This window comes from Heloderma suspectum, chromosome 2 (assembly GCF_057233095.1).
Source record: "Heloderma suspectum isolate Gila_16-S chromosome 2, 16-S_ref, whole genome shotgun sequence".
Taxonomy (NCBI): domain Eukaryota; kingdom Metazoa; phylum Chordata; class Lepidosauria; order Squamata; family Helodermatidae; genus Heloderma; species Heloderma suspectum.
In genome coordinates, this window is record NC_139459.1 from 231,626,437 (window position 1) to 231,653,661 (window position 27,225).

The 27,225-nt window shown below is 44.2% G+C and overlaps 1 protein-coding gene across 1 annotated transcript; it reads right to left on the reverse strand.

Moving 5' to 3' along the window:
- Window positions 1-636: 636 nt before the first annotated feature.
- Window positions 637-25,928, reverse strand: ELAC2 (elaC ribonuclease Z 2). Its single transcript, XM_084838393.1, has 24 exons — window positions 25,481-25,928; window positions 24,092-24,142; window positions 23,923-23,993; window positions 22,260-22,324; window positions 21,379-21,436; window positions 20,958-21,026; window positions 20,005-20,157; window positions 19,118-19,176; window positions 17,251-17,309; window positions 17,079-17,151; window positions 15,970-16,082; window positions 12,970-13,068; window positions 12,373-12,511; window positions 12,175-12,260; window positions 10,929-11,047; window positions 9,564-9,660; window positions 8,604-8,742; window positions 8,083-8,121; window positions 7,800-7,909; window positions 5,976-6,075; window positions 5,772-5,892; window positions 5,540-5,618; window positions 4,612-4,756; window positions 637-3,416 (listed from the first exon to the last, which is right to left on the reverse strand). The coding sequence occupies exons 1-24, from the start codon at window positions 25,891-25,893 to the stop codon at window positions 3,174-3,176; spliced, it is 2,700 nt and encodes an 899-aa protein (XP_084694519.1). The 5' UTR covers window positions 25,894-25,928; the 3' UTR covers window positions 637-3,173.
- Between the last annotated feature and the right edge of the window lie 1,297 nt (window positions 25,929-27,225).

Below are 27,225 nucleotides of genomic sequence, written 5' to 3' on the forward strand. Positions count from 1 at the left end.
CTCTTCAGCCAATGCAGTAGGAAAGATTGGGCTTAGCGAGGGCTGTCGGGAGGGAGGAAATAAAAGGAAGCCGCAGCCTGCTCACTCACCCTCTCTCACTACGTGGGGCAGAGGAGAGGTGGTGGCTGCTCCTTCAAGGAGCAGCTGCCACCTTTGCCTGCTCACACCCTCTCGGTGGGTGGTGTGTATAGCGAATTGGGCTAGTTGGGCCCAATCCCCACCACGATGCCAGAGGGAAAGTGCAGGTGAGTGAGCATGGAGGGACGGGGGTTGCTCCTCCGATGACCAAGCCTCTGTCCAGCACCACCCAGAGAGAGAGCAAGCAGGAAAAGACAGCTGCTTATGCTCTGCCTCTAGGCAGCCCAAAGCCCAATCCCCCCTATCCAGAGGGGGAGAGCAGTAGTAGGAGCAGCCACTATCTTCCCTTCCTTGCACAACGCCCTGTTCCCCCAGCTCCAAAGTAGCAAAAGTCAGAATGCAATGCACTGCAGGAGGGAAATTCCAGGGGCTTCCTGGCTGTGGGAGTCCTTTCCCTCTGCTGGAGGGCAGAGGTGGAAATCACTCTTTACTGTTTTATCACCACTCCTCCCCAACTGGCTGTCTTTCCTTAAAAAAAAAAAAAAAAGAGTGGCAGTGTTAAGCAGCCTTCTTTAATACATATTTAACATCACATACAGTTAGACCCTGTAACCCCAAACACCCTCACTAAACATTTTTTTAGCAATTTAATCTTAAATATATTCTAGGCCCTAGAGGCTTTCTTCCCCCTCTTTTCCCCACCACAGCCTTGTTGTGAAATACAGAAGGAGCAAATGCTTCTAGATTTTGAATTATTTAAAGAATAAAGGGCATGAGGCATACAAAAAGCAACAAGCCTATTTACTTTAAAAGGTGGTTGTGGGAGCCTGTTTTACCCAAAACTCTCATAACCTACCCCGAGAGTTACTTTGTAGTAAGCATGCTTAGGCTTGCAACTTCAGCTCAGCAGGCCAGCTGTGATGGTTGTGATGGTGTCTTTAGGCAGCAACTCACCTAGCGATCTGTCAGCTTCTACTACACCACTGCAAGGGAGTCCCCAAGAGGTTGCCAAGGGAAGAGCAATTTGAAGCAACATTACTAGTACTAGGAGTGAGTTAGAATGAAGGAAAATCTTTATTATTATTTCTTGTAGAATCAGGCTGGCACTACAGGAAGAACAGGGATTTACTCTTATCACCAACCGGCTACAGCAGCTTTTTCTGATTTCTCTCTCAGCTGCAATTTGATTCGGCAGATCAGGAACATCTTTCACACAGCCACCTCAACTGCTCCCGCATGCTGCTTAAGGAACATGCTACATCTGTTGGATTGTGCTCCCAATTAGTGCAAGGAGATTACATCTGTAGCAGCAGACTAGCTATTCCCCGAACCCCAACTGCAATGATTGTGAACCTGCTTCAGCTTCATTCCTTATCTCCAACTACAAATTCCTGACTGCATTTTATAAGCCATCTCTCCCTAAAAATCGAAATTTGGTGCACAGGAACAGATGTCATGCTGTTGTGAACTTTTCCTTACCTCAGAATTATTAGCAACGATGGCCCTCTTATTAAAATGCTTGACCAGCCATGAGGCGTCCACCTGCAAGGCTTTTACAGAAATGCTGCCATGACTACATGTCTGGTGCAAGTGGGAAAAAGGTGCATCTGTAAAATTTCCCTATCCAGGCTAAGGGGAAAGGCATAATGCTGGGGTGTGGAACTTGTGGTCCTCCAGGGATCACTGGGGTGGTTGCAGAGAGACAGCTCCTAGTGCTACCGATCAAATACATCGTACTGCTATTCTGTCTTTCCTTCACTAAAAGATTTGTTTGTGGTAAGAAGGATGGAAGCAGTGGTGAGGAAACACAGGCGTTACAAATGGAAGATAACATCATCTAGACCTCCTGTAACATGCTGACCTGGTTTGCACAATCACCACAGCCCACTGTGGCTTATTTAAGCCACAGTACGTTGTGGTACATGCTGGGTGGCTTTTGAATATTCATGCCACTACCACAATTTGTTGTATTGTCCAAACATGGTGGGGATGGGTTGCGTGAAAGTATAACAATGCTCGCATATCTATAAAACAAGCCATTGGTTCTGCAAGGGTTTTTTGGCCCTCACACAACCTACCCCCTGCCAGGTTCGGATGACACAAAAAGCTGCAATCATGGCTGGAATGTTCAACACAGCCACACGCACACACCACAGCCCACTATGGCTTGGGCTGTTCAGTCACACAAACTGGTGTTTGAAGCAGGGCAACTGCACAATAAAAGCCCCACTGAGAAACACGCCTGGACTACAACTCCCATCATCCTTTGCCATTGACCATGGCAGCTGGGCATGAGAGGAGTTGAGTCCAAACATCTGGAGGTCCACAGGTTCCCCATCCCCGGATAATATGACAGAATGATACATACTCTGTAATAAATTAGGAAGGCAGGAACGTAGGTTAGAACAGTTCTAAAATCTTTTGCTTTGCAGTGATCAAACTGAATAAGTGGTCTGGGACAACATGCACACAATGTATGTATTCAGTAAATTCTATTTACCGCTTCCCTGAATTTAAAATATATATTTAAGTAAGGAATACCTACAGCATTATGCTGCAGATACTAAAGTAGGGAGAAATACTGGAATATTAATCCTAGATTCCTAGATATCTAGTATTAACTTGAGGCATGAATGGTTACAACACAACACATCCTCTTGTATTGTGAAATCCTCATCCCCTAAATGTTGATAAATATTTAGGGAATCACAATCTAAGAAGCAGCATCACTTAGTGGAGAAATTCTATCCCCACTTGTTGACGTGGCCTGATTTCCCTTGGTCTAAATCATACTTTTGACTCTCTTGCCTCAGATTCTTAAAAGAAAGGAAAGAAATAAAATATTCCCATGGGTTAGACCATGTTTCTGGTCATTGCAGCCAGGAAGCACATTTTGCTACCTGTGGAGCCAATAAGTCCAGCAGGACTTCCACTTGTAGAAGCAGCACAGGTAATTTACCAGGTGGGCACCAGTTTGTCCAAGCTCAAATGTGCAGATGCCTCCTAGATTTGTCAGTACTGCGTGCACACCGCACATCATGCATACGCCACTCTCCCTGGTAGAAAGGCACAAAGGCAGCTACTTGCTGCTTTGCTCAATTGGCAGTTTTGAGTTTTTTGTTTGGTGTTCCATGAGACCCCCCTGTGTGGTCCAATTTCACTTTGGCTGGTGCTTTCTTCTCACCAACAGTCCGAGCCTCAGAAGCTTTGATTGCCTCTTGAAGAAGACGTAGCTCACGTTTCTCCCTCCGCTCTTCCATCTCCTCAATCTCACCCGCAAACAAGGCTTTCAAGGGCAGGATCAGTTTTGGAATAGTGCCAAAATCGCTAAAGCGCACCTGACAAAAAAGACTCATATTAAAACAGCAATAATTCTTCAGAATCTCCACCAATCCACAGCCTATACATTCTTCTAATAGAGGAGATATGTGGACAGCACATGCTATAAGAGTCCTCTGGGTGCTGGATGAACACCGAGTTCCATCCTCTAACCTTCAGTTCTCCTTGAACTGCGCAGAGCACGTGAGAAGAAAGTTCAGTGCAAGCCAGAGCACTGCCCTGTCGCTAGACTACTGCAGCCTCTGGAGCCACCACTGATTTTTTCAACTCATTTATATGTAAGAAGTTGTATCCATCAGCATAGACCATCCCACAAAAGCTAAAACAGCCTTCCCCAACCTGTGGCCTTGAAGACAAATTGGTTTACAACTCCCATCAGTCCCAGCTAGCACGACAAACGATTCACAAATTTTGACAGACCAAGCCAGGAATTACAGTTGCCAGCCCCCACAATTAAGCCCCACCTGTACCGGCATTTCCCAAGACACACACACACACACACACACACACACACACACCCCTACCTACCTCACTGTCTCCAAAGACAGCCCCCGCTGCCTGGCTGAGGAGAAAGTAGGCCTGGAAGTGTATGTTCAGGTAGCAGCCAGATGCTGTTACCTGAAGGTGCTCCGTGCTACTTTCAGCCCCAACACTGAGCAGCAGCTGAAAGTGCCTTCCTGTATACGGGAGAGAGCCTCCCCCTCCCAGCCTATCTCCCATGGGAGAGAGCAACTGGGAGAGTGCATGAAAGCATGTGCCACCGCCCAGTGGTCTCCATGCACCTTTAGACAGTGGCATCCAATGCCACCCCACCTGGCATTTCTCCAGGGGAAGGCAGGGTGGTAAGAATGTTGCCCGAACATGTGCTGCCCAAACATGCATGGAGCAGTGTCACGAAGTGACATCCTGAGCTAAAATATGGGAAAGCTGAGCTAAAATATGGCTAGGGCATGCTAAGAGCTAATTAGATTGGATTTAGATAATGTAGATGAAATCCGACTTACTATCTCTTCTCCTGCATCCTCAACTACACGAAAAACCATTTTGCCATCCAATCCCCCCTTTGCATTTGCTAAAATCCTGGTTTAGAAGCCTTGGCGCAAGTTATTTTTCTTAGAATGCCCCGTACCCAGGAAGAACGACTGAGTACATAAATACATGCAACTCTTAACTTGAACCAAATTCTTAACTCACCTGCATATGATCAAATGCAATTCCAACTTTCTCATTGAAATCCTCACTGAATAGAGGGATTTTAGCATAGCGTTGGCTGAAGTGATTCAGCATGATGAACTCCGCATTCATCTTCATCCCAACCTCAATTGCCTGGGAGGTAGTGCTACAAAAAGGAACAAGAGAAAAACACTGAGCATGCACAGTGGAAGTGAAATAGGCTCCCCTCACACATCATCGTAGCAGATACCCTTCATAGTAGAAAGTACTAGAAGGGGCGGAAAAGCACATCATACCACTGCAGGAGCAAAACTATCATTTATGTCTTCAGCCCTCAGGAGCCCAGAGCTCCTGCCCTAATTCCGCCATACAGTTATGCTCTGGAAAAGATTATCATTCCATATTGTTTGCCCTCAATTTGTGGGCATCCTACTAGGATGCCCTGCTGAAGACTGAAAGAAGTTGCAACTTTTCACTGTATACAATTCTTGATTTCATGGTAGAAACTACGTATTTCAGAGGACATAATCCAGTGACTAGCCTTTTTGCTTTCAAGGTAAAACAAAAACAGCCCTATGATGCAAAACAGACTTCCCAGAATTTAAAGGGCTCAGACCTAATCAAAGTGTGAACCACAGAAGTACCAAAGGCAGAAGACAGCTTCTTTCTGCACCAACCTTACAATTTTACTAGAGCAGACTTCCCCAACCTGGTGCCCTCTAGACGTTGGGCTACAACTCCCATCAACCCATCTTGAGTTGATGGGAGTTTTAGTCCAACACATCTGGAAGATACCAGTTTGGAGAAGCCTATACTAGAGAAACACAAGCTACCTCTAGATGCTTTCTATTACTGGTTAGACTCAAGAGAGTCCTGCCTTTTAATTTCTGAAATGCCTGTGTCTTCCAGGAAAAGAGCAATGCTGCCTCACTTCTAGATTTTTTTTTACCTGTGTGTCTTCTCTATAGCTTCCTCTTCCAAGCCATCCTCCAGTGTTGCTTCATGAACCAACAGAGAAGCATTTTTTCCTGTGAAAACAGTATTTATCACACCTTAAGAGGTGAGTAAGGAATTCTCTAAGCCCACCATTTAAAAGGTGGGGGGTCAAGGGAGAAAACACTTGGCTTTCCACACAGCATTCTCAACAATGGACACAACCCATGAGCATATAAAACACTTACCCATTTCAACTAAAGCTTCACAGGGCATAGTGTCACCAGAATAGACTATTTTCCACCCAGATTTATGGATCATGGAGCAAGCAAAGGCATTCTTACAGTGCCGGACCTCACATGTCTGAAACTGAATATAACAGCATGTTAGTTGCTTGAGATCTCCTTCGCATGCTCTTTCTTACATCCTACATCACCCCATACCTGTCTTACCTTTGCAAAGTCATATTTCTTCATAAGCAAACTAAAGAATGCTTTTGCTTTTGGTTTAAAGATATCACACCCTTCTATTAAGAACCGGGCAGGAATCATACTGCAAGGAAGAAGAGACACCATGATTATGTCAAAATTATTCCTATTATTTTCAAGAGTAACCAAGCAGGTTAAGAGCAGCAATACTACTACAGCAGTCATCAAGGGGTACTCGATTAACCTCTTAAGCACAATCTATCATAACACTCTTCCCTCCCAAGCCCCTACTGGGCATTTGTTCCCATATTTAGTAAAGTCTTCTGCTCTCACAAAGCCCTTAGTCATCACCTTAGAACCAGATTTCACTGGGCCTGTTCGCATGATCACAGAGGCGGGAAATAAGGTGCGGTGGCTTATTTCCCTAGCTGCCCGCGCAGGTCACCTGCTGGGGGGATTTGCATAATTACGTGCCCAGTGCAGCTTGCCATGTCATGCAAACTCAGAAAGGGTGGCTTGTTGCTGTGATTAACAAGCCACCCCAGAATGCTACAACAGCCCATGGGTTCTGGGTTGCTTGTTAACTATGGCAACAACCCACCCTTGTTACGTTTGCATGACATGGCAAGTCGCACCGGTAACAGTAATTATACAAATCCCCCGGCATGTGACCAATATGTGCAGCAGGGGAAATAAGCCATAATGATCTATTTCCCCCTCTGTGTTTGTGCAAACCAGGTCACTCTGTTAGCCTACCCTACACCACAGGTTGTTACGAGGACAAAATGGGGGTGGGTGGGGAGACACATGTATACTGGCCTGAGCTCTTTCAAGGAATGGTGGTATATAAGTACAATAAATAAAATCAATCTAACCTGATTAGAGACTGATGCAGCCTACACATGGGGAGCAATTCATGCCCTAGACCATTTCACTCACCAGATTCTGGGCTGTAACTTCTAGAGCGTCACCACGCAAATGGGCACTGAAATTTCAAGATGAGCTGTCCTTGCCTGTAAGCTTTGGTGTCTAGGGTAGTTTATGACATGGATTATCACCAGCACTTGGAGAGTCTTCTTACCTCCACCAATTATCTTCAGGAACATCCAGCAGCAATGGTAATGATCCATGCCTAAAGCCACTCTAGATGCTAAAGCTAAGAGAAAATATCACTCAACATGCAGATAATCTGCTGTACTCTGTGGAATGTGTAATATTTAGTTCTTATTGACCAATCTGAGAAAGAGTGCAAGTGATGAGACTCGAGAAAATCTGAGCTCAAAAGCCTAGTTGCTAGGAAAAGTAAACCCAAGGTAATCTCATTTCAATAAAGCCTGCAAAATGTTCCACCATTCCCAACTTGGATTCCCTGTCCCTCATGGGTAAGAGAATATGAGAAGCAGAAAGTGTCATTTTCTAAGGAAGAACGAGATTTTATGTCAAACTGATATCATCTTACAAGTGAGCCCACATTATAGGACAACGTTCTAAGCAATCAAGAGTGCCAACACGTATTTCATAATGAGCGACAACCTTTGCTTTTAACCTGGCTAATACAAAAGGTCTCAACTGTGGTGATAAAATTAGGTACTCCGGTCCAATCTTGACCACTGTCAAAAAATGCTACCTAATTAAAACAATTTAAGAATAGATACTGGCTCAGATTCTTCAAAGGGGGAAGGGATGCTTGAATGTTTTGTGACAATATAAGACAAAGCACAGGGCAGTAAATACCATTTTCACAGCTGAGTGCCATTCAGTGTGGTAAAATATGGCAGCAGCTTTATCTGACAGGTGCAGGATACATCAGTATTTCACACTAAAGCAAACCACTCAGTACCTACTCACTTGATGTGTCCCAGGATCTCTTGGCAGTGATCATGGTATTGGTGCAGCCATGTCATGACCTGTGTGGGCGCGACCAGTATCAGTGGGCTAGAGGGTTGACCCAGGGTCATCTGAGAATGGAAAGGAGCAAAGGGGAGAGATTTTGCAAGCATCAGTAAACTGGGAGAACACATCAGAAGCAAGGCAAGAAGTGACCATGGTGCATGCTACTGCTACTTAGGTACTAGATCACTTAAACAACATCACAGAGTTTAAATATTAGCTTTAAAGCTGAAGTACTTACAAATGCACGATGTCTCTGCAACAAGATATTCAACAAGCCCTAGGAGAAAGAAGTTCAGCCCATTGTAAATAGATGGCAACTAGTCTCTTATACACTTCGCCTTAAGCAACTTCGCCTTAAGTGCAAAGAAATAACTGACCTCACCTGCAGAAGATGCCTTCACTTTCAAAGCTATGAAGAGAAAGTAGCTTTGCCCAGTGCTACCTGCCAGGTAAGTAAAGTGTTCTAATTTACTAGGAAATCTAATCTGAGACAAGGGGCTGCTTTCAAACATCACTTATCCTTTGGTAGATGATGTTAACAAATTGCGGTAGCTGTTTAACCACTGAATACTGTGATCATTTCACAGTGCTTTGCAACTCAGAAAAATTAGCTACACACACTGACATTTTATGTTTCAATGGAATGAGTAGAAGCAAGGGGGAGAAGGTACGGTGAAGATCAGGCACTCTCCTGAGGATATCAACATAATGTATAATAGAAAAATAAAGCTACAATGCCCACCCTTATACAATACTCACCGTATGATGATCGGCATGTATATGAGACACAAAAACAGCTGCAATGTTACACAGTATCTTGTCAATTTCATGTCCATAATGGCGGCAGAGCTGGCCAAATGTTCCTTCTCCACAGTCCAGAAGCAGAGACTGGGTAGAGCTGTCAGAAGAGTGCGTATACATTTTTACATCTACTGGTGTGAATTATGTTGCTATATCTGTCCAGTGCCCAAGTAGTCAAAGGACTGCAATTCACAGAAACTGTGATCCTGACATGATATAGCTTCTCTCATGATACTGTTCCATGGAAGAGAGAGCTAAGAGATCAGCCAAGGTGGCACTACCAAGCACCCTGCCACCATCTGAACTACAGTTGACAGGAAAGCATGAGAGGGCCTTCTCCACTGCTCCTCCTAAGGTGTGAAACTCCCTATCCTGGAGAGATCTATCTGGACCCTCCCTGAGAATCTTCAGTCAACAATGACATTCAGTGTTTTGGCAGGCCTTTGGCCTGGCTGATCCCCAACTTTAATATGCATGGCTCCTCTGATGCTTGTCTTGGTTTTTATTTTTAGCTCTTTCCAGATTTATAGAGGTTCCCACATAGTCCTTGCTCAAAAGAGAGCAAGCAGCATGCATCATAGTGGGGAAATCAAACTGAAATCTTAGAAGGAGGGATTATTTGTCACATATTGAAGAGCCATCTACTACCAATATCTCCAGATAGATGATAAGTCTGAGGTCAACTTCAGAGCAGGAACAGGGAGAGGAGTACACCAACGGTGCAACGGCAGACACATAAGCCAAATGCTTCTATCTGTGGGTGAAGGCCAATGCCTTCTGCTGCAGAGATACTGCAAGATAGTGCCTGATAACAAGGCTAACACACATTTTTAGCCATCATCATTCACACTGATGTTATCTGTCCATGCCTCCTTATAAGAGAACCTTCCTCCCAGTATGCCAACCTCTGGTACCTACCTAATGTTCACTAGAGTGGAGCTAACATTCCGGATTTTCATTGGGACTGCAGAGCCAGTCCCTAAGAATACAACTTCTGGGTAGCAGTCCGTATTTGCTAGAAAGACAGCAAAAAGCACTTAAATCTCTGCAAACTCGCATCCTACATTGTCTTCACTCATCCAACTTAAAAATTAACCATTCATCAGGAGGAAAAATGCTATGAGAGAGACAAAATTTGACTGCACTATCCACATCCATCTTGTACTAAAGCAGAATATAGCAGCTCTAAGTGTTACAATTGTTGTGGGAAACTGCTTTTACATTGGTGTTTTCTCCACCAAATCATAATGTGTACTCTTCTCTATGTCTCACACATAGGTCACAAATCCCAGCAACCAAGGAAAATTCAGTAATAGAACTGCCTAACATGCATACTCTCCCCTTTCTGGGCATCCTGGGGAGATAATTTTACTGGGAGTTAAACCTATCTTGGAGAATACACTGTGGATACCCAGGCATTCAAACTGAGAAGTAAAATTATGGTGGTGGGATTCATTTGCCTACAGCATGCTACTTGGCCAAAGCGTGCTCCACTGAAAGGAATCCGAACCACAATGTTACCATATTTCCACCTCCCTCTGCTTAACCTGGAAAGCAAAACACAGTACTCTAGGAGGAACAAGCTGTGAATCAGTCACTAGTTAATATCCCAGTAGTGCCAAAGAGACTGGGTTCTAGCTATTTTCAGCTCAGAAAGTGTAACTTCCTTATGAACCAACAGTATTATTTTCAATTTGTTTATTTTTTTAAACTTTCCTATTAAGTTTTCCCTTCTTCAGTACTGGAAACATAAACAGTCCTGAGAACATAACTGATATGGTACCCTGTATAGAAACATGTGAGTATGCGTGCACGTTTCCACCCGTTCTACACTCTAATAACAAGGGCCCACAACATTCTATTCGACATCTTGAAAACAGTTCCAGTAATCCTTTACAAACATAAGACGATCAGACAGTTAGAAGGAGTATATAAGAAAGCCAAGGCATCTTTGGAGCGGGGGGAGGGACTAGGGGGAAGGAGACAACGTCTGCTATTCCAGCTGATCGTTGCCAGAGACTATCTCAAAGGATATACACTTCACATAAAAGAAAGGGAGCTGGAGCCTGCTTCTTTCTAGCATCCCTTCGAAGACAATGACCCAACTCTTCAAATCACTGTATTTGAATGAGTGTTAGGGATGATCAGCTCACAACTTCCTTAATTGCAAAGTTATATCCCTTTTGTGTAGCCCTCAAAATCTATAAAAAATCAAGGATGCTTTTCCCCCAAGACAGCAGTCTTGTTAGCCCTTTCAAAGTACACTACAGGCAGCTTATTCACCTGATAAAACCGATTGGACTGGTAAGCTCTCCTTGCACTTCTGCACACAATCCTGGAAGTCAGGCAGCTCCAAGGCTTCAGCTACAAATTCAGCAGAATTACAAGCAGTAACAGCCTCCCTGAAAGAAAGAGCACCGGAAATCTCTGAGAGAGAAACAGCCATTTTAATTTTCCAAGGCAAAGCACCTCATTACTTTTTCCGAGCATTCCAACACACCTTCCACTTAGCATAGTCCACCAACTCTAAGGGAGCATTTACATATTTCACCTGAGAACCCCAGGTACTTCACATACAGTCTCTCGACAGTCAATACATCAGACAAGAAACAGCTTGAAAAAAAGGTGCTCTTCCAAACTATTCTCTTTTCAAACTGTCCACACTTCAATGTTCCAAACCAATTTTTCATGGAACAAGCCTTACAAGTCACCATTCCCCACCTCTGCTACAAAGAATTTTGAGAGCAATCTCTGGTAGACAAGTACCACTAAGGGCAGAAATAGATGCTAGGTGACTTGCACTTGCCACTACTCCATCTCTTTTCTGTCATCTCCCCCCACCCTGTCCTCATAATGCCTAGTTTAACACATTACATTATTATATCCCCACTAGCCAATGATGTATGTTACACCCACCCTTTCCCACAGCACAGTGTCATACCATGCCTTGTGCCAAGCTATTCTATTGGGTTTTTTTAATTAAAATAGGATTTTAATCTTAAAATAATGTTGAGTTTATGCAGCAGAGAGCAGAATGGCATGGAATAGCAGCAGCTCCATGCCACTCACAGTGGCTGCATTTACACAACATGCTAACCCACACTCAGCGGTTGAGTGTGGATTATTGTTGAACCGTGGCTTGTTTGTTGAATTGTGGGTAACGTGTTGACCAAATTTAGGACATTTTCCACAGGGTGGCTTGTTAATCATCCAGTGTGACTTGTTAACCACCCTGAACAACCCAACAACAAACTATGGGTTCTCAAAGTGGCTTGTTGGAGAAAAATAAGCCACAATACATGGTTAACAAGCCACCCTGTGAAAAATGTCCTGGGTTTGATCAACACACTAACCTCAGTTCAACAAACAACCCATAGTTCAACAACAACCCACACTCAAACACTGAGTGTGGGTTAGCGTGTTGTGTAAACGCAGCCAGTGTCTAGTTCCACTTTTAGGTACCAAGAAAGTAGAGAGGTGGATCTTTATGCCTTCAGTCCCATCAGGACAAATTTAAGTGTCCACTAACCTCTGCCATTCTGGTTTGGGCCTCAGCTGGTATTTGAGCAGGCACTCTCCTCGTGTAACAGGCACGCTGAACATGGCCTCTTCTTCCTGACAGGCAGACAGAAAAATATTAAACTATGCTATTAAGCCTGCTGAGAGAGAGAGAGAGAGAGAGAGAGAGAGAGAGAGAGACACCCTTCTAATCAAGCAAAGACTTCACCTTGCTTTGGTAGTTGGTGAGCACTGGAAAGATCTCTGGATGGATGAGGTTGAGCTGTGTTTGAATTTTGTGGCTGCGGAGATGGTGCACTGAGTGGCAATTCTCATTGAGTATCAAGTGCTGAGTATTTGGTCCAAATCTGGTGGGATAAGAGAAGCTTAGCACACCTTATTAAATGTTAAAGCTTGAAGTTAGACATCCTAAAAAGCATGGGGGAGGGGGGTGTTCCCTGTGGGACTAGAACTATGCCTTCCAAGTAGAGCCTCTTGGGCGGGGGGAGGGGTTGCCCAACCATGGTTTACATTACTCACAGTGCATTCACCTTACACAGTCTGCTCCTTACTATGCTCCCAGTTTTAAACACACATCTTTTCCCTGGGTTCCTTTATGTGAGGGTAGTTAGCCTGTCACTCAGGATGTGAGGGCAGGATTTGTTTAGCTTGCCTGTCAGCACCTTCCCATCACAGAGCAATAGGAAGTCAATTAATGCCAGTGAAGTCCATGCCTCAGACCCAATCCCATTTGTGCTAGATAAGAGGGGAAACTGCACATCCGTTTAAGCTATGGACAGTGCGCAATTTCAGCAAAAACACAAACCTTTCCAGCCATTGCTTATACCGACTGTCCCGCAGAATAGGTTCTGGTGTTATATGAACGACTAAAGCCACAGGATTCTCCTGCTTCCCTTCTTGATACCTGCAACAAAGCATCCAATACAAAGCAGTGCTTCTCAAACTGAGGGGCAGTCCCTCTTTAAGAAATACTGTATACAAAGAGCACAGGGAGGGGTGAAGCTCCAGGGAGGCATAAGACCCTAAGGCAGGCGGTGTCTTTTCCCTCATCAGCTAAGACCTGGGTAGGTCGAATACCACCTGGCAATGAGCCCTCAGTAACTGGATTTCAGCTTCAGCATGCCCTTGTGTTTGGGGAAAAGAAAGACAATTCCTTGTACACGGTTCTAGGAGAAGGTAAAGTTATCCTATTCTGTTCTAATGCCAATGTGAAATTACGACCTCAGTCCACTGATCCTTGCACACAGCAGCGAGCATCTCTGAATTCACCTGTGGACCAGGTGATTGGTATTGGACTGGGACAGTAGCCTAGAAAGTGGAGTACATTTAGAAGTGTCCCCTCCCCAAATTATGTACATAATGTTTGAGAAAAACCAAAATAAACCATCAACTCTAACTTAGCTATTTGTGTCTTTCTACCACATTTCCTCTAGAACCATAAAAATGGAGGATGAACGCTGGATACAAGCCACATGGAAGCCTGGAACAACCTACCTAAAGAGATCCACTTCCCCTGCCCAAACCACAGAATGCTTTCACATCACTCCTGAGATGGCCAAACCTGGAGCACAGAATGGCCCTGGAAGCCTCAGGTATTTGCAAGAAATGCCATACACCCCTAATTGCAGAAGGATTTCCAGAGGCCCTTGCATCAAACACTAAATGTAGGAAAAGAGCAAATCTCATACAGAAAGATCCTTCAGATGCCTAAGAACAGTGTGCCTAGACTTGTCCACCCATGTCTCCACACACCGCACCACCCTTCCTCTAGCAGCAGTGCATTGCCAACTGCCCCATAATGCTAGTTTCCAGTCAGCTGTCCAGTATTCCCTGCATGGGCATTTCATATTCTAACCCTACATGCAAAAATTACTACTTTTTCCTGCTACTGTTTTCTGACTTTTTCTTCTCTTGCCACCATAGAACAAAATCAACCAAAAGTGAAATAGTGGAAGTGTAGATGCTGGCTATCCCTAGTGGCTCTGCAGAGTGGTCTGCATTTAACTGGGAAACAAGGGGAGGTTGGGGGAGGTTGACCTGGTGTTCAGTGGGATGTGGCTGCCCCTAAAGGACCATGTCCTCAGTCTGGGGGTCATTTTAGACTCCCAGCTGTCCATGGAGGCTCAGGTGTCAGCCGTGAGCCAGACAGCACTGTACCAACTCCATCTGATATGGCGGCTGCACCCCTACCTCCCTGACCATCTGCTCCCATCAGTAGTTCATGCCCTGATCACCTCTCACCTAGACTACTGTAATGCGCTCTATGTGGGGTTACCTTTGAAGATAGTTCAGAAGTTGCAGTTGGTGCAGAACATGGTGGCCCACCTGATTAAAGGCAGCCGTAGACGAGACCACATCACTCCGGTGCTAAAGGAGTTGCACTGGTTACCAGTGGTTTTCCGGGCCCAATTGACGGTGTTGGCATTGACCTTAAAACCCTATATGGTTCTGACCCAGTTTATCTTAAGGAGCGCCTCCAACAACACCAGGGATGCCACTCAACAACATCGGCCTCAGAAGGCCTTCTGTCTGTCCCATCAGCCAGGACAGCTAGGCTGGTGAGGACTAGGGAGAGGGCCTTTTCTGTGGTGGCCCCCACTCTGTGGAATTCCCTCCCTAGTGACCTCCGCCATGCCCCCTCTTTGATAAGCTTCCACTGGACTTTGAAAACCTGGCTGTTTGGGGTGGGCTAGGGCTTTTTTGGAGCAATGCTGTTTTGTTCAGTTGATTATGTAAATTTGTTGTATTTGGTGCTGTTATTTGTATTGTACGACGCCTAGAGTAGCCGGGTGGCCGGCCAGATGGGCGGCTAATAAATCTAATAAATAAAAACTGCATTCATACAGGGATGCTCAGGGTGGATAAAAACAATTATTATTAATTTATTGTTTTAACAGTTTAAACTGGATTTTTTAAATAATGCAAATACTAAGTTTCTCTTAAATAACTAGGTTAATAAACTGGATATAAGCACACTAGCTCTACAGTTAATCTCTAAACCAAGTCAATGCCTGTACACTGAATACACTGAAATAAAGGACGCATTTCTATAAAATTAATATGATTTTAGTGGTCACATCTGCACCATTGTTTAGGTGGTGCAGCATTATCAATGGGAAACTTGATCAATTATTTAAATCACTTTTTTTCTTGAGAATTTAAATCATGCTAAATCAATCCACCCTGGGGATGCCAACCACTTTCAGAAAGACTGACCTAAGTAGGTAGGGTGAGGAGAGTCCTGGTGCCAGGCCAGTAGGGCTCCTAGAAATCTGAATATTTTATATAGTTCTCTGAAGAGAACTATTCTTGGTGCTTAAGAATCCAATGCTGGCTTCAAAACATTGAGACTAAGAATAATTGATACTTATTCATATATATACACACACACACACACACACACACACACTCTTCCTGAAGCACTACCTTTCCAGACATCACACGGATGGCTCCAAAAATCAGAATAGTATAAATCGGTATTGGCACCATATGCATTTTTGTACTGTTAATTTGAAAATACTCCCTGTGGTTTCAGATCACTTGTGCATTCATTGCGCAAATCACTCACCTACTGGAGCCTGGCTACTGCTACAACTCTGACACCTACTAATACTTTGATATATTCTTATGTGCAAATGTAAGGAATCTTCTAGAGAGTGTTATTATACATGGACTAGAGTAAATCACATCAAAGAAGTAGTCAGACGTTCCGATGCACAGGTGGCAGTAAGCACAAGCTACACAAGAAGAGAGTCTCTCCCCAAATCCTGAATATGAAGGCAGACATGCTCATTCTTAACCATACCCTTGCAGTGTGGTGTTTTCACAGATTGCATCTATGAAACCTTCATGAGGACACTCCAATATGATGAAGACTGCACCTTGGTCTGTGGGGGTACAAATTTCTTCAGCCAAGATCTGCAACAAGGCACACATATGAATACACACTACTTATGTGTATGCTGTATTAGAATCTGCAGTAGCACATGCTCTAGTAGTTGGGTAGATGGGCTATTAAAATTTATGGGAAGACATTAAGTTCAAATGCTATATACTTGGCCTCCCAAGTTGGCAACTGGAAGTCTACCTCTAATGAGGCAAGGGCTGCATGGTAGAAAAAAATCTTGCCATCTGTGCAAGTACTTCACAGGCAGTACATAAGAACATAAGAAGAGCCCTGCTGGATCAGACCAAGGGTCCATCCCATCCCGCATTCTGTTCACACAGTGGCCAACCAGCTGCCCACAGGGAACCCACAAGCAGGACAAGAGTGCCACAGCACCCTCCCACACATATTCCTCAGCAACTGGTATACATAGGCTCACTGCCTCTGCTGCTGGAGGGAGCACATAGCCATCAGGACTAGGAGACACTGATAGCCTTTTCCTCCAGGAATTTATCCAACCCCCTTTTAAAGCCATCCAAATTGATGGCCATCCCTACATCCTGTGGTAGCGAGTTCCATGGTTTAACTATGCACTGTGTGAAGAAGTATTTCCTTTTATCTGTCCTGAATCTCCCACCACTCAGCTTCATAGGATGACCCCGGGTGCTAGTTTTTTGAAAGAAGGAGGGAAACGTATCCCTAAACATTTAGGTATTGGGCTCAGAAAAGCAGTTACTTCCATCCACAATGGTGGTCAGGAGAAACAATTTAAAATCTCCCTTTGAATCTGTGAGGCCATTTTTTCTCCAGGTTCCAAGAACAAATCAAGACATTAGTATCTAGCGCAGCAGCATTCATGCAGATATTGCCACTAATCAACATAAAGATCCAATAAATATTTTAGGTTGTGTTCCCCCAGCCCAAACAATGAGTAGAAGCCCTGCTTGGTTACATCCACAAGACCATGCATTATAGCTAGGGGAATGTCCAGACAGGCCTGAGTGAAAGGATCATCCAAAAAGTCATACCTCTCTGCCTTCAAACGTTACGCTTTTTCCATCCTTCACAGCTGCTATTATGGGAGCAATTGCTGCAGTGCCACTAAAAAAAAAAAACGGGGGAGAAATTATCCGATCTTGGAAGATAATATGTGGGATGCCTCCATCTATAAAGGTTCATTGGAAATCCTTCTGCACTTACACAGGCAAGCCAAGATCCCTTGCTTTGAGCACCAAGAAATTCCCTTTCTTTGGATGGAGCTGCAAGGAAACAAAACTAATTTAGTCACCTATTTCTGGCAATGCTTTAAATTACTTCAACTGGCAAGGTACCCCCTTCATGGATCACTGCCTTGTTGTGGCAAAGGGGCTTGCGTAACTCAGTGAAGCCATAAGCTATGCCGTGCAGGGCCACTCAAGACAGGTCATGGTGGAGAGTTCTGACAAAATGTGGTCCAATGGAGAAGGAAATGGCAACCCACTCCAGTATTCTTGCCAAGAAAACCCCATGGAACTCATGAGAAACGCCGGGTTGGATGAATCACAGGTCGGAATTAAGATTGCTGGGAGAATTATCAACAACCTCAGATACGCAGACAATACCACTCTAATGGCAGAAAGCGAAGAGGATCTAAAGAGCCTCTTGTTGAGGGTAAAAGTGGAGAGCGCAAAAACTGGTCTGAAACTCAACATTAAAAAAATGAAGATCATGGCATCTGGCCCCATCACTTCCTGGCATATAGAAGGGGAAGAAATGGAAGCAGTGACAGATTTTACTTTCTTGGGCTCCAAGATCACCGCAGACGGTGACTGTAGCCATGAAATTAAAAGATGCTTGCTCCTTGGGAGGAAAGCTATGGCAAACCTAGAAAGCATTGTAAGAAACAGAGACATCACCTTGCCGACAAAGGTCCGTATAATCAAAGCTATGGTTTTCCCAGTAGTAATGTATGGTTGTGAGAGCTGGACTATAAGGAAAGCTGAGCGCCAAAGAATCGAAGCTTTCAAACTGTGGTGCTGGAGAAGACTCTTACAAGTCCCCTGGACTGCAAAGAGGTCAAATCAGTCAATCCTAAATGAAATCAATCCTGAGTGCTCATTGGAAGGACAGATGCTGAAGCTCAAATATTTTGGCCAGCTAATGCGTAGAGAAAACTCCCTGGAAAAGACCCTGATGCTGGGAAAGATTGAAGGCAAAAGGACAAAGGGACGGCAGAGGATGAGATGGCTAGATAGCATCACCGATGCAATGAATATGAACTTGAGCACACTCCGGGAGAGAGTGGAGGACAGGAAGGCCTGGCTTGCTAAGGTCCATGGGGTCACAAAGAGTCGGACACGACTTAACGACTGAACAACAACACCAAGGTACAAGTTGACATTACATGAGAAAAGTATCTAAAAACACCTACAAACTGAACCTAACATCAGAAGGAGAGGCAAGGAAACAAAGATTTGTCTGGCACGCTCCAAACAAGAAATGGAGGGGTGAAAGATCTCACTAGGAATGAAGAAAACACCTGGCGTACAAAGTGAGGCATATCTAAAACTAAAGAATCCTCCCAATAGGCAGCCAAGACTAAGACCAGTCCGTAAGAAAGCAGTCAAAGGCTGCAATCCTAGACACACTTGCTAGGGAGTAAGTCGCACTGAACACGGTGATTCTCACTTCGCAATAAATAAGCACAGAATTGTGCTGCATGTATTTTAATGATCACCACTTTTAGATGTTCCACGATCAAAATTACTTACTAGTCAACATGAGATATGAAGTAAAGCACACAGAAGTTGTTTTGTAATATATATTTTAAACCCTGGTGCATCACAATCATAAGAATGGTTATTCAGAAGGATTGCAATCTTAGCATTTCCCTAACTCAGAAAAGCTGAGTGAGAAAAACAAGTACTCACTTATTCTGGTAAGCAAAGCACCAGGCTCATATTCAGCCTAAATTGTTCTCCAGCTCTGAACAATTAAAGCAGATGCACAAAGGCATTCTATGCCATTCTGTACACAGAAGCAGGATGCACAACAGCCACTGATACGTCTTATTCAGGGAAGTTTTTACCTTACAAATAAATGCAACCACAAGAGATGGATCCCTCTGACCAATTCGCAGCCTTCCATCTTAAAAAAAAAAAAAAGAACACAGAAACCCTATATTTAAGAATCAAGCACTTTCCAAAACTTATAAAGATCCATCCTCTGCTAAAATCAACAAGCCAGCATGACAAACAGTCATCCTGAAAATGGTCCCCAGCTGATACAGCCCCAAATACTGCAGGCCTAACTATCTTATTCCCCTCTGGAGAATTTGCTGCTCAGCTACTGCCAGAACTCCTCCTTTCCTGTTCTGGGGAGAAAATAACTTCTGTGGGAGGCGCGGGAAGATATGCTACCCCAGAGCAATGCCATATGCTAGAGGGGGTAATAGCAGCCTCAATGTTATTGTAATGCATTTTATGTAAGCCACCTTGAGGATCCTTCTGGATCAAAATATGCTACCTCCAGTACCAGAGGCAGTGAGCCTATGTACACCAGTCGCCGGGGAATACGGGCAGGAGGGTGCTGTTGCACTCATGCCCTGATTGTGGGTTCCCTGTCCATACCTGGTTGGCCACTGTGTGAACAGAACGCTGGAGTAGATGGACCCTTGGAATGATCTAGCATGGCTTACGTTCTTAGAACAGAAAGCAAATAAACTGCAGACACACACATACACACCTTAATCTAGTTTAACATTAGTTATGCTAGAAAATCCTAAATATTTCACAAGGAAGACCCACCAGTGAAGTTGGACAAAAAAAAAGTGATGGGTGGATACTTAAAGTCTGCGCTGCAATATCCCCTAACTTACAGTTGGCAACCTGGCAACTCTCCTTCAAGGTATTTGAAGCTCATTGGTGGGTCCCAACACATCATTTTTGGAATCAAGAAGAAGCAAGCCTCCCTCACCCATTTTATTGGGGGATTCTTTACTGCTGTCAAATTTTAAGTTTTGCTGCTCCGTAGAGGGAGATCCTGGTCCTGAGATGTGCTTCTGATCAGCCCCACCTATTGGTGATGGAGAGCTCGGAGGTAGCCTTTGCTCATCTGCCGCCTTTTTGCCTGTTTCAGAAAAAACAGGAGAGAGGTAAGGTTAGAACACACACAAATGCAGCTCTGCCTTGGGAACACTATTTTAACAGGAAATAATGAAGTCTCAACCTTGTTTAATTGTTTTCATATGCCTTTATGAATTTCTTTATATAGAAGCATGATACTTGGTGAGCAGCCTGCTATCTGCTGCTAAATACTATCAGTTTAAATCTAATTATTTGTTACCTGCCATAACCATATTGGTGGTTTCAAAATATCTGGGTTCTCAGTTATCACTACATCTATCCTTTTAGATCTGGATATTAAAAGGCAGAGAATTCCTCTCTCAAGGGCATGTTCCCCTCTCAAGGGCATGGATCAGTCTTTACTATCAGGAATGCATAAATGTGATACAGTATAAATAATGCTTGGTTTAACAAGAATCCCAGATTCAAGTCTCTCTTTCAACCATAACGTTCACTGTGTGGCCTAGGCAAGTCCATCTCAGCCTAGCTAACCAGTACAAGGAAGTTGTGAGGATAAATAAGAAGCCATGTACTACTTTGTACGGTAAAAAGCTATTCACCATCAGGAAGGGAAAGTTATGGAACAGATAGAAAAGAACAATGGAGCCCAGCAAAACCTCTCATAGTCAGATCAGAGGCACAAGTCTGTCCTGAGCTCATGTTCAGTCCTAGCTGCCCTTGGTTTAATCCAGAATTTCACCTTCAGGGTCAGAAGTCATAGATCCACCATTGTGCTTAGGTCTCTGCAAAGCTGAGCTCCACCCATTCTTTCCTAACTGTTAAAATAAGGGTACCTTTACTCACCTACCAGGGGAACCTGATAGACAGTCATTGTTTCATCCTGATATTCTGGATCAGAATGGGGCCGCACAGCTAGTAACAGAACAGATCAAATACTAGACATTAGGGTGGCTCCATTAGTGCACATTTTTCTTGTTAAAAGGAATATAATTGAACAAGAATATTGTGTGATTGAATACAGTTACATGGGCAAACCAAAAGATACCAAAAAATCCCAAAATCCTCATGCTGGCTTTTTGCTAGATGCCTCTGAACGTGGTGGTGTAGTCAGCAGTCATGAAACAAGCTGCCACACCATCAAACCACCAAAGACAACAGCAAAGATATGGTCTAGTTAGATAAGTCTGCCACCCAATCAGTAAGAATGTAACATCAGACTGCAGCGAACATGGACCTGAGGCATATACTGAATTGAAGTACCTACCCAAGTCTATTCCTTTTAATCGCCCAGAAAAGACTTTGATTGCCTCCAGGTAGTTTTGCTGGAATATATAAAGTAAAGAGAGAGTCAAAACCTCAGCATTCGGGGGGAGGGGGTCCTAGCAATACAGTAGATGGATTACTCTCATATACCTCCCATGCTCCACTAATAGAGTACAACACATAATAATACTTAACATTTGCAGAGTGCTTTCAAGCATCCAAAATGCTTCACATGCATAATCTTACATTATTCTCCCCCATATTGCAGACGGGGGGCTGAGGAAGGGAGAGCGGCTTGCTTAAGGCCACCTTGTGAGTTCACTGCAGAGACAAGGTTCAAACCAGGGATTGCCTGATTCACAGCTCGGTCTTAGCCACTACACACACTCAGAAAAACTTATCATAATTCCTACATTACCACGTGCACTCCAGAGTGCAAACAGCACCTTAGGAAGTGCAAGGAAGGCACATCAGAATGTAACTTATGAAATGCGGGGTGAGGGGAAGCAGACAGCAAAAATTCAGAATGTCATCACATTTTTCCTGAAGGTGCGGAATAAACTTTACATCCTAGAGTCTATCAACAGACACAGTACCGCAGAGATTGCCTTATCTTCAGAACTCCCCAAATTCTGCTGTTCCCTGCTTTAGAACACAATGGGTATTCAAGTATGCCAGAAGAGTATAAACTAGCAAGTCTGGATTGGACTCTATGGATGTGAACAGCTCACAAGTAGGATAGCAACAATATGAATCTAACCCAGAAACAGCCAGGGGTCTCCAGAAGAAGGATTACTTAGCACCGTTTATCACTGAATGTCATGTTATTCTTCTGGAATAAACATTCTCACACGTGATCGCTGTAGAAAGAGCACCACTCACCAGTTGTGGTGGTCCAGAAAGCACACACTTTGGAACCCCCGTGTCTTTTAAGGTAAGGATCATCCCTGGAAAAAAGCAAGAACTTGACCTTAAGAACTGTCTTCAGCCTGAATTTGCAGAAGGGCCTTGAAAAGTACGAAAAAAGGCCTACTAGTAGTCAAGTTACAGAAATCAGCATTTTTTCAACTTAAAATATGTTTCAACTTGGTACATGGTACTTTTATTTATTACTATGTTTTTATCCCACCCTTCCTCCAGTGAGCTCGAGGCAGTGTACATGGTTCTTACTTCTCCCCACCGCCACATTTTATCCTCACAACAACCCTGTGAAGCAGGTTAGGTTGAGAGATGGCAACTGACCCCAGATCACTAAGTAAGCCTCATTGCAGAGAGGGGATTTGAACCTGGACTGCCCAGACCTTGTTTGACACTCTTAACCATGCTAGCTCTCTTCGCTGAGTACAACATAAAAAGGCAATATACACAAAATAGGAGCTAGTTTGCTGTACTGAATAGAGGGTTGGAACTTGGACTGGAGGAGACTTGGGTTAAAATCCCCAACATACCCCGTAGCTCACTGGCTGATTTTCAGCAAGTCATTACCTGCCAGCCTAGCCTATCTCACAGGGCTGTTGTGCTAATAAAATGAGCAAATGCCCATGATCACAGCAAAGTAAACATGTAAAAAGTAATATATTAACTAGGTACTGATTTACTTTTCCAAAATTACTCAGAAAAACTTAAACAGTACTGATTCAAAGATATGTCTGCTGCACAAGACACAAAGGATCAGCTTCATGGCAGAATGGAGATTTAAACCTGGGCTGCCCAGACCTAGATTGTCACTCTAACCACTACACCAGGGATGCAGAACCTTCATCACAAACTGGAGCATCACATGATGGTGATAACCAGAAGATAGATATGACCTATGGTGACCTCCAAACTCCATGAAGACAGCAGGCTGAGGAAAAGTTGCTTCAGACTCACTGTAAACAAACATTCTCAGGCAATATTATATCATGGGCTGTCAGGAGCTTGATGCACTTTATCATGAGTAATTTTTGTTAAGAAAGCTTCATTTGAAGTGCCAAATTCATGCCTAAGCTGATGAGACAGCTGCTGCATGTCTGACAAGCACCTGCTGATTTTAAGAGCCAGAAACAACATATTAAGTAAAGCTGTGTCAAATGTTTGCCCTCAAACATCTGAGGTGAGAAGTGTGCTTTAAAGAGGTGTGACACAGATTCTGGGAGAGAAAAAGCCTTACTGTCTTCTTTTAGCAGAGTTTTTCAGCTTGCTTCCAGCCTTTGTTCCCCTACCTGCTGCTGCAGCATCAGCACCACCATCACTTTTTTTTTTTTTTAGAACTTTGCTGCATGAACATGATGTCATGAAGCCAATCAAACCAAAGCCAGTTTTAAACCCCGGAACAGATACTACAAACCAAAATTTAAAAAATAAGGATACCCCAACCCCCATATTCTAACACAGCGATATAATAGACGTTGGTGACAAAACAATGTTTCTCACACAAGAGCTTTTGAAAACAACTTACACCTAATCGTTATAAGACCAGCCTGGCTATGCATTACCATTTGTATAGGGGAACTCAAGGCAGCCTAATTAAAACACACAGAATATATTCAGTGACTGAACTCACCAGACAAACCACCAACATTTGCCCAGTTCATTCGGGTGAGGAAGATATTGTCTAAGCGAGCCACTTTTAACCTGTGGTGAAGACAAGTCTTATTACTGAATTTACCTGTATTAACTAACTTGCTTGCATGTCTTCTAACTACCCATCCTCAGTGCTTAATTTTGCTTACTTGTGCTCTTGCATAAGGCGCTGCACTCCTTCTCCACAGTTAAACAGATACCTGAAATGAAACATCTTACTATGAACAGTGTCCAGAGTTATGGTCATTAAGACTTAGACCAGGAGTGGGCAGAAGGGAGCTTTCCAGATGTTCGGACTTCAACTCCCCAAAGCCCCTGCCAGCATAGCCAATGGTCAGGAATGCTGGAAGTTGACGTCCAAAACATCTGGAGTTCTACTTTCTGCCTTCTGACTTAGACGAAGGGCGAGCAGACTTCAGGCTTGCAAGGTCTACTTTGCTTTTTACTAGAACCTTCGGCTCCACCAACCAGAGTCAGGCACAATATAGTGGCTTGGAAGAAGAGAAACATATATCTTTGGGTACCTCTGAGCACATGCTCAACCCAAGAACTTGCTTTCAGTACCAGAACTGAGCTCACAGTCCAGTCACACAGTCACTCCTGGTTTCCCCTCCCCCAAGCTTTCTTCCAACAGAGCAGCCTATTTTAAAAGGGGGGAAGAAACCTTTTCGTTGTTGCCACTGTTAAACAATGGGAAGTTAAAACCCGTTGGTGATCTACTACAAATCATACGGAGATCTACCAGTACATTCCAATCTATCTTCTACCCCCCACACCGACTTGGGGTTCTTCAAGATGAGGCTTTTATTGTGCAATCATTGTGCCTCATTTATGGAATTTCACAGCGGTCCAGACATCATCATCTTCCACTAGTAACTTCCTGGTGTTTTCCCACCACTTCTCTCTTTTTTCTTAACACAAAATCCATTAAGGATAAAGAAATGGCATAGTTGCACAATGCCTTCTAACTGGTAGCACTAGGAGCCCTCCCTCTGGAAGCACCCTTAGATTCTCACTCTCCCATGGCAAAATGAGGAACAGCTTTAGGCTCACAATTGGAGCGAATTCTGCAGATGACTAAATAGGATTCCAGCACAGCCTAGCCAAGTGGGTGTGTATACCTCTGCTCCTGTTTATATGAGAGGAGCTCATCTGGAAAAGACAACAAAGAGCCTGGGTTGTATCCAACGTTAGGCTAACTTAAATCCCGTTCATTTCAATGGGTCTACTCTAAGTAGGACTAACACTGGATACAACCCCGAGTACATGCAGGCTGGGTACGGAACTGGGCGTGGGGTGTGCCAATCATAATACAGGGAACGGAGAACAGCCAGATGTTTTACTTCGAGGAGCGTCTGTCTTAATAAATACGAGTTCGTTGTGAGTGGAAACACCCCTTAGCAGAGAGGTTACGCAGGGAAGGAAGCGCCACCATGACAGGGCACGAGCCGGCACTGCCGTCAATTTGGCATTTCCATTGCACCTGCTGGGGGAAAGCATATCTCGGGAGAGGATCACGGCCTCCCGACCGCACTGACCGGTTGTACTCGGAGAACACGTAGAGCGCGGCTCCCGCATCTCGCGTCCCCGCCGCCGCCACTTGCACGAAGACGGTGCTGGCCCCTCCGAGCCCAGACGCGCCCGTGGCCCCGAGGCGCTTCTCACGCGAGCGCAGGTGCCGCAACGGGTCCTTGGGCGGCCGCTGGCGGTGGGGAGCGGAGGCCGCCCCCGCGCCAGACATGGCTCTGACCGTCACCCCCAGCAGCCGCCTCCACATCCAGCCACTGTCAGCGGCACACACGCGGACTCCGCTCGGCACGCGACAAATCCGGCACGCTGCCCCCCCCCCGCACCCACTTGACCGCTGCCGGACCAATCCCGTCCTTGCTCCACAAGCGTGCGTCGTTCTAAGTCGCGGCGACCAATAGCCAGAAAGGAACTCTTCTATCATGTGACACAGCCTGGCCAATAGTAAACGCAGACTGGTTTCCCCTTTCCATGTGACGGAGTCCTGGCCATAGAGACTTTTAATATCGCGATAAAGACCATGACGCTATTTCCCCCCCACCTCTATGATCCAGGCAGCTCCAACCATAGAGAAAGGAGTTCCAGTCGATCACGATCCTTACCGGCATTTCCGGTCTAAAGTTATTTGATTTATTTAAAACATTTGTATCCCTCCTTATATCATTAAGATCTCAGGGCGGCATACAGATAAAATTAATTTAAACAGTATAAAACAATAAATAATTTAACAGCTAAAAGCATATCAAACCATTAAACAAGCTAATACCAATTAGAAAATAATCTAAAACATTAGAACAGTTTAAACAGTGTGCAACTTTAGGGAATTAGCCCTCAAAGGCTTTGGCGAAGAGCCATGTTTTAACAGTACCAAAATGAAACCAACGTCTGGGCAAATCAGGCCTCCAAGGGGAGGGCATTCTACCCAGGGTGTCACAACAGAGAAGTCCCTCTCCCATGTCCCACCACAGTGTATGTCCCACAGAGGAGGGATGCAGAAGAGTTAAGCTGTATACTCCCAAAGTATATGGTGTTTTCACTCTAGAGATTCCCAGGGATAGGGTGGGATTCCACTCTGCACAGAGAATCATGGCCAGAGGAGGCTTTCAATTTAAAACGAGAGGTTTAGACTGTATCAGTCTATTCATTTTCTGTCACTAAGTTTGTGACAAAACCACATTTATGAGCATTGGGGCATTCTCCTATTTTGTCTGCATCTCAGTTTTAAAAAACCAGTGTGTTGTTTTAGTCACCAGTTAAAATCTGTTATGTTGTATTTCCTACATTTAAAATATGCTTCATAAACTGTTGTATTTTGTTTTCAAACATCCTGACATGCTAGTTCGAGAAACCCTTTGAGCATGTGCAGAAATTCCTCTGCCCCAGTGACAGCAGTTGATTTAAGGACAAAGCACCCTAAACGTGTATTGGAAGAGAATATTCCATAGGGCTTGTATCGCACAAAACATGTCTACAACTGAACTTTTAATGTTCTCTGAGTTCTTTCACAAGTAAGCATTTTAGGAAAAAGGATTGTCATGTGATTTTCACATTCAAGGGTTACTAGACACAAAGGCTTTCTTCATACGGAGCTTTTATCCTGCAATTGAAATTGCTCCTTCACAGAAGTTTGCGGGCTCTTTACTTGATGCTGTGAACCTCCAAGACGTCTCCTGCCCTAACTGCCCTTTGTTCCGTTTTTAAACAGATCGCAGATAATGAGCTATCACCCCTTCATGAATCACTGCTTTGCTGTGGC